The following is a 7,190-nucleotide window of genomic DNA, read 5'->3' as shown; positions in this document are numbered from 1 at the left end:
AAGAGTGACCAGTCTGAGATGTGTCCAGAGAGATCTGCTGAGGTGAAACTCCCTTCTGATGCCCCTAAGTGCAGAGACTCCCCATGGACAGGTAGGGGGTGAATGTTCAGTGGTGGGCAGCTGTAAAACTTCTGTCGTGGCTGGCCCCAGTGTGGCAGTGCTGGAAGAACAGTCTTGTCTCCTGGCATATCCAGTTGGCTTGGTGTCCATCCTGGGAGAGAAACAGGGCAACGGGAGGAGAGGGAGGACATGGAGAAAGGTCCTTCAGTGATCCTGTTGGAAGGGTGGCAGAGCCTCCCTTGTGGTGAGTGTGTTGGGAACCCACTGGAGATCCCTTTCACTTGGCACCTGAGCTTTCCTTGGAACTGTGGTGGTGTGATGGGACAGATGCCCCTTGAGTTCCTCAACTCTGCTTCTGCTGGGTGAGTCCCTGGAGATTTTGCAGTCGGGCCCCAGAACCACGTCTGCCCCTGCAGATGAAGCTGTGCTGGAGAAGAGGGGCCGTGAGGGGCGTGGGGCTGTTCTGCAGGACACAGCTGGCTCTCTGGAGCACTGTGACCTCGGTGCCTGCACCTGCCTTAGGCCTTGGCCCCACCAGGGCTTGTGCCAAGCACCTCGGTCCTCACCTCTGTGGGCACAGCCCCTGTGCCCTCTGCCCTTCATCCCCTCGCTGCAGGACAAGGGTGGGGTGGTGGCAGCCCTCCAGGCAGGTTCCTGCACAGGGCTGGAGAGTTTCTGGTTTGCTGGAGCCGTGTGGCTCTGGTGGCTGGGCTGGGAGCACTGGGAGCCTTTCCTGGGCAGCTCTGGGCAGGGCCAGGAGCCCTCTCGCTGCGGGAGCTCCGTGAGGTCAGGCAGTGGAGCAGTGGCAGCTCTGGCTCCACGCTGGGGCCGTTGGGCTGCCCCGTGGCTCCCAGGCTTGCTCTGCTCCCCATTGCCCCTCTCGGGGGGCTGCTCCCCAGCCCTGCCCCCCTGGGTGTGCTGCGTTCAGCCCTGCGGGTGTAGGTGTGGTGGGCAGGGAGGGCTCCAGGTGCTGACCTGGGCCAGGCTCTGGGATCTCCAGGAGCTTGCAGACCTGTTCCAGCTCCGCGTGGGCCTGTGGGGCTGTGCTTGCCTGGTTCCCTCTGCCAGTGGTCAGCTCTGTCTGGGCTCTGCATTGGCTCCTGGGAATAGGAACTCTGGTTTATTCTCCTGGAAATCCTCACGTCAGGGGAAGCTTCCACAGCAACCAACAGGGACAGCTCCGTGCAGTGTGTCCCCACAGCCAGTGTGAAAACTTGGGGTGTCTGCCTTAGCAAGCACAGCAGGCACAGAGCAGGGCTGGGGTGGCCTCTGCTGGGGGTGGCCTCTGCTGGCACCTCTGCTGGGGTCTTGGGAGCAGAGGGGTGTCACTGGGAGGTGTCTGATCCCCGTGCAGTGGGGGAGGCTGTGTCAAGTGGTGACCAGGGGGGGAACTGTGACTCGTGTCCCCCCCACCCCTGTGCCTTGGCTGGCTTCCCCCAGCTCACAGATGACGGCTGCAGATGAGTGTCTGACCCTGGGGTGGCTTTCCATGGGCAGGGGCTGCAGCCCAGGGAGGGTGAGTTCTATTTAAACCTTCAGGGTTTTGTAATCTTGCTGAGTTAAAGTTCCTCTTTCTTGGTGGAGCTGGAGCAGAAATTCAGAGGAGGAGGTGGGGGATGAATTGTCTCTTGCTGAAGGGCCACGGGAAGTACATGGAGCTGCAGATGTGGTTTGTTCATCCTCACCCTCATCATCATTCCCACTTAGCACCTTTTGTGACAGCATCTCACAGGACAGGGTGGCAGACTGAACTAAGTGAAGTGTCTCTGGCCAGATTCCCAGGGTAGTCAGTGTGCTGGGTGGCAAGAAGGTAAGAAAGCCCTTGGCCCCTGGGGCACACTGGCCATCCCACCATCTCCCCAGTTCCAGGCCGAGCTTGCCAGGGTGAGAGCAGTCTGAGAGCTGGAGGTGAGAGACCAGGGTGCTGCTGGGTCAGAATACCCCGTGGTGACATTTCATGGGCAGTTCTGTAAAGCTACATCAAAAGCACCTTGCACCTCTGATGGTGGCTCACTGGCTTTGCCATCCAGGGTACCAGGGAGGGGGTTTACCTTCTCCCACCCTCGATCCCTACCCAAGCCAAGGACCTTCAAAGGCCCTTGCAGCATGAAGGGGCATGTCCCTTCACCTCTGCCTTGCAGAATTGGGTGTCTCTGTGTCACAACCTGCTGGATCCCAGACCTCTGTGTCTCTGCTTCACAGCCTCTGGGAGCTCCTGGGACGTGCAGAAGACTGGGGAACACTGATACCAAGGAAGGAAGCTGTGCTTTGCAGGTTTCTGCCTTTCCTGGCAGAAGAGGGAGGCTGAGCAGCCAGCCCTGCTGCAGAGGAGGTGGTGGTGCTGAGGGACCCTCTCTCCTGACACAGAGCCCTCTCTCTCCTTGCAGGTGGTGGTGGTCCTGGAAGTCCTGAGCTGGGGTCGGCTGGAAGATGACTGAATATAAGCTGGTGGTGGTGGGAGCTGGTGGTGTTGGGAAGAGTGCTTTGACAATACAGCTCATTCAGAACCATTTTGTGGATGAGTATGACCCCACGATAGAGGTAAGTGGCTCTGGGCACGGGCCCTGTCTGTCTGAGTGCTTTCCTCTTGCTCTTCTCCACCTTGCCTCCAACCCAGGGCGTGCTTGGCTTGGTCTCAAGCCTCAGGGTGAGCAGGGGTGTCTTCTGCTTTGCAGAGCTCTTTGGAGTGCTCTGCCTGTGCTCGGAGGTGACAGTGGGTGCCCTGTGCCTGCTGCAGGAGCCCAGGGGTGGAGGGGGGTGGCAGGCACGGGCAGGGCTGTGCCTGGGCTGGGGCACCACAGAACGTCCTTGCTGGTGGGACAACAGCACAGGGACAGCTTAGAAAGGCCATTTTGTGCCTGTGCTTCCATTTCTCCTGTGAAATCAGAGTAAAGATACTGACTTCTCGTGCAGGGTGTTTGGAGATTTACTGATGGAATGGTTGTGTTGGAGCTTGGTTGTATTCCGTGTGCCCTGCAGTCTGAGGGAGGCATGCTGAGCAGCTGAGCCATCCTGGCTCCACACCGTTCCCTTTGCTCCACCACAAGGAGCTCAGGGTGGATGTATGGGCCTCAGTCAGTGTGGAGGGTAGCACTGGGCTGTGTAGCTCAGCACCCTGCCTGGAGAAGCAGGCAGAGACCCTGTGCTCCTCGAGGCTGTGCAGAGCAGGGTCTGACCTTCAGTAGCCATTACACCATTTTCTTGTTTTTTTTAACTTCTAAAAACCATATTCCATTCTCTGACTGCTTTCCCCCTTGCCAGTGAGATGCTAATTACTCCCTGCATGACTTACACCTTCGTTCAGGGGAGATGTGGGCAGCAGCCACTGCTCTGCACAAGGAGTGTGTCCACCCTGGGAAGGCAAATTCCAGCTCTGTCATGCCTCTAGGACAATAGCCTCTCTGTCTGCAGTCCTGGAGGATTCTCCACCAGATGTGTGTAAATGCAGCTGTGGTTCCTGCAGTTATTATTATCATCATGGCTAAAAGGCCCCAGCTGGGATCCGAAATCTATTCTGGTAGGTGTTGTAAGTGTAGTCCCCACCCTGAGGAGCTTACAGCTCACAGAAACAAGTGAGACAAGCCTTGGTGGAAAGGCAGAAATAGTTTCACAGTCCTGCAGAGGGGAGAGGGAGAAAGCACTTAAAAGCACGTGCTATTACATCATTTGGCCAAGGTCACTCCGAGAGCCCTCGGCAGAGGCTGGAACTCCTGTCAAGGGCTCCGGAGTCTCCTGGCTTAGGAGGCAGTTGCTGCCTGCCCCAGCTCCTCTCCCCTCGCCTGCTCCTCGCCGGGAGCTTCGGATGCTTTTCTGAAGAGCCTCCTCCAGGCTGGGTTTGGCAGAAGAGCTGCTGCTGGAGAGCAGCCCCTCTGGAGAGACATCTGCATGGATGGTCCTCTCATGGACCTTGGGGGGGTAGAGGCAGCCCCGACCCAATGATGTGTTGGGGTTTGGCATCCTGTTTTTTTGGTCTCCAGCTGCCTGGCCCCTGTATGTACCCTGCAGGGAATTTTCTCCATGTAAACAGGCAGTGGGGAATGTAAACCTTGCATGGCATTTCCCAGCACACCCTCCTCGCCCTGCCCACTCCTTCATGCCCTGGGAGATGCCTGCTCTCCTCCCACTCTGCTCTTCTCCTCTTGTCTTCCTAAAGCAGCCACAAGCTGCTCTTTGCCCCTCTCACCCCTGGTGCTTTTCCACCTACAGGTCCCACCAGCCCTGATGCCTGTGCAGCTCCGTGGGTCATGCCCTGCATCCCTCCCAGCCACCTTCTCACTCATTCCAGGGTGGCTCCTTTTAATTATGCTTCATTTTATGGGGATTTAGGATGCACAGAGAGTTACCTGCCAGCCATCCAAATGTGACCAACAAACCACCCTCCTGTGACTAAGCTGCTTTGGATCATGCCCAGGAGCTGACTCTGACTGTTCAGCCAGCTAACAAACAGCACAGCAGTGCTGAAATGAGTGGGATAGAGGGGGAAAAAGGAGTAAATGTGCTGGAGCAAAGGATTTACCCGTGGCTGAAACGAGTGGAGCACAGGCTGTGCTGCAGAGGGGGTGTGAGCGGGTTGGGGTGCACTGAGAGGGTGCTCCCCAGGGCAGAAGGGGTGGAGCAGTGAGTTTGTCCCTCATGTGGGGCAGAGAACCCACCTGAGTGGCTCCTCCCCCAGGCCCTCCCAGGTCTCTGGTGCAGGTGCCAGGTTTGTGACTCGGCACTGGCTGGCCTGCTGCAGCACGTGCTCACACCTGGGCTCTTGGGCTGCCTTAGGAGCTTTTCCCTGGGAGCCAGAAGGCACCAAGGAGCCATGCTGCTGCTGGTGTCCCGTGGCGCCTGAGCGGGGATGGAGGAAAGAGCCAGGCTGCACTGGGGAATTCTTTGGTTCATCTTCTAGCTCTTAGCAGTCAGCCAGTAAGACTTCCCCAGCCTCTGGTTGTATCCTGACTGTAGCATTTAACAAGTGGACCTTTTGGCCTGCTCCTCCAGCACTGCTGGGGTGCTGCCAGCCTCCGTCTGTGGCCCTGAGTCTGAACCCCAGGCAGATGTTGTTCCTGCTGCCTGGCATTTGCAGCTGTGCCTGGCCAGCGAGCCATGACCTGGGGCTGCAGGGTGCTGGTGCTGGACACGTGGGCTGGTGGCACCTGCCCCTGCAGAGGGTGTCCTGGCAGCGTGGCAGGATGTGGGCACGTGTGCCAAGGGGCCGGTCCTGTGGACGCAGGAGGGGCACGGGGGGGAGGATGCTCTGCTGGGCAGGGCACACCCTGGACCCCCCTCGGCTGGTCTCTGCCAGGCACTGGAGGTGGAACCAGTGCTCTTCTGCCTTGCACCAAGGAGACTCCAGAGACATTATTGATTGGAATGGGAGCCCATCCCCGGGGCAGGCTGCCAGCTGCCTTCAGAGCTCGGCTGCGAGCCAGCCCATCGCTCCACACCTATTCCTGGTGGGTCAGCAGTCCTCTCTTGGGGAAGGCACAGCCAAGAAGGTCGTGGCAGAGCAGATCTCATCTCCCCTGATTTTGCAGCCCTCTCCACAAGGTGAATCAGCCCCAGTGGATGACGTAGTGTGGAACCAAAGGGAGGAGCTGCCCTGGCCCCATCCCCTGTCGGTGCTGGTCCTGGTGCTGACCTCTGCTGCGGCGGCTGTTTGTCTGCAGACCTGCAGAGCTCATCTGATCATACTCTTGTGGTGGTTGGCAGAGCAGCAGACGTTTGGATTCATTTTAGACTGCAGCCTTGGGCTCTGTGAGTGCCTGCAGAGCGTGGCCACAGTGCTGACTCTCACCCTCTGCATGCCTTTGGCCTGGGCTGCCTCCTCTCGCCGGCAGCTGAGGACACTGTGCTGTACCCAGGGGAGAGCTGCTGGAGAGGATGAGGCTGTTCCACCACGCAGGAGCTGCCCCAGCAGCATCTCTGCTGATGAGCCTGGGCACGGGGCAGAGGGACGGTGGGAGGAGCAGTGCTTGGAGGAGCCTGCTCTGAAAAGGAGAGGCTGGGAAGGGTGAGCTGCCTGGAGAGTCACAGACTTCCCTCACATCGTGATAAGCTGGGGTTGCTTCTGCTGCAGGGAAAAACCCAACTCCAGAGGCCCTCCCTGGATAGTCCCTGCCTCTCCTGGAGCCCTCTGGGCACAGGCTGGTTGTGGGAAACACCCTCCTCATGGCATGGCATTGTTATTCTCCTGCTTGAAGAAGAAGTTTAGCATCAAGCCCAGTTAGCAGCTGTACTGGTGGGCGTGTTGCCTCTGGTGCCTGCTCTGCAGTGTGTTGGAGATGCTGGATTTCCAGGTGACCATTGACACCTTCCAGCCCTGCAGGTCCCAGGTGGTGGCTGGGGGCACTGGCTGGCCAGAGTGGCCTTTCTGGGGTGTCCCCTTCCAGCAGCCGGGCAGGGCTGCAGCTGGAGGGGCCAAATCCAGCTTAGGAGAAGGGCTGCTGAGAGCTCTGTGCCGTGGTAGAGGAGAAGCTGCCCCTGGTCTGCAGGGCAGGGCTGGGAATGGGGAGAGCCAGCCTGGCACTGGCTTCTCCAGGGTTTTGCCAGAGATGGGGAAACGTGCTCAGCTGCTCCTTTTTCCCTTCTGTTTTTCTTTTTTTTCTCCTTATTTTTCCTTTCCCTTCCCTTTTTCAAACAGATTGAGTCGTCTGCTGACCAGCAGTTGCACCGAGGCAGAGCATGACCTGGCACCTTCCCAGGGGTGCACTCGCTGCATCCCTCTGCTTGCCTTGACCCGAGCCCCCCTAACGTGTCTCCCTCCCTCTCTGCCCCTCTCCTGGCTGCAGGATTCCTACAGAAAGCAAGTGGTGATCGACGGGGAGACGTGCCTGCTGGACATCCTGGACACGGCGGGGCAGGAGGAGTACAGCGCCATGAGGGACCAGTACATGCGCACGGGGGAGGGCTTCCTCTGCGTCTTTGCCATCAACAACACCAAGTCCTTCGAGGACATTCACCAGTACAGGTCGGTGCCCGGGGGCCCTGCCCCGCCCAGGGGGTGCTCTGGCTGCTGTGCCCGGGGGGCTGGAGCAGAGGCTGCTGCCCGTGCCTCCGGCAGCCCCTCCGCAGGGGGCTCCTAATGCAGCCTTAAGTGTTCTGGTGACTGGGGAGAGAGCTGCTCGGTCAGACCCCTCCCCCCC

At 59.0% G+C, this 7,190-nt stretch overlaps 1 protein-coding gene across 1 annotated transcript in view; it reads left to right on the top strand.

Annotated features, from left to right (window-relative positions):
- LOC103776418 (GTPase HRas) overlaps nucleotides 1-7,015 on the top strand; it is a gene marked incomplete at its 3' end in the record, with an annotated part of 10,833 nt that extends 3,818 nt beyond the window's left edge. The window contains exons 2-3 of the mRNA XM_008943928.1: nucleotides 2,448-2,601; nucleotides 6,837-7,015. Of these exons, the coding sequence (XP_008942176.1) occupies nucleotides 2,491-2,601; nucleotides 6,837-7,015 (290 nt within the window). The remainder of the gene's footprint in view (nucleotides 1-2,447; nucleotides 2,602-6,836) is intronic.
- Between the last annotated feature and the right edge of the window lie 175 nt (nucleotides 7,016-7,190).

The sequence above is a fragment of the Merops nubicus genome, unplaced genomic scaffold, assembly GCF_000691845.1.
Source record: "Merops nubicus isolate BGI_N331 unplaced genomic scaffold, ASM69184v1 scaffold17167, whole genome shotgun sequence".
Classification (NCBI taxonomy): Eukaryota; Metazoa; Chordata; class Aves; order Coraciiformes; family Meropidae; genus Merops; species Merops nubicus.
This window is presented reverse-complemented; position numbering and strand designations above follow the sequence as displayed.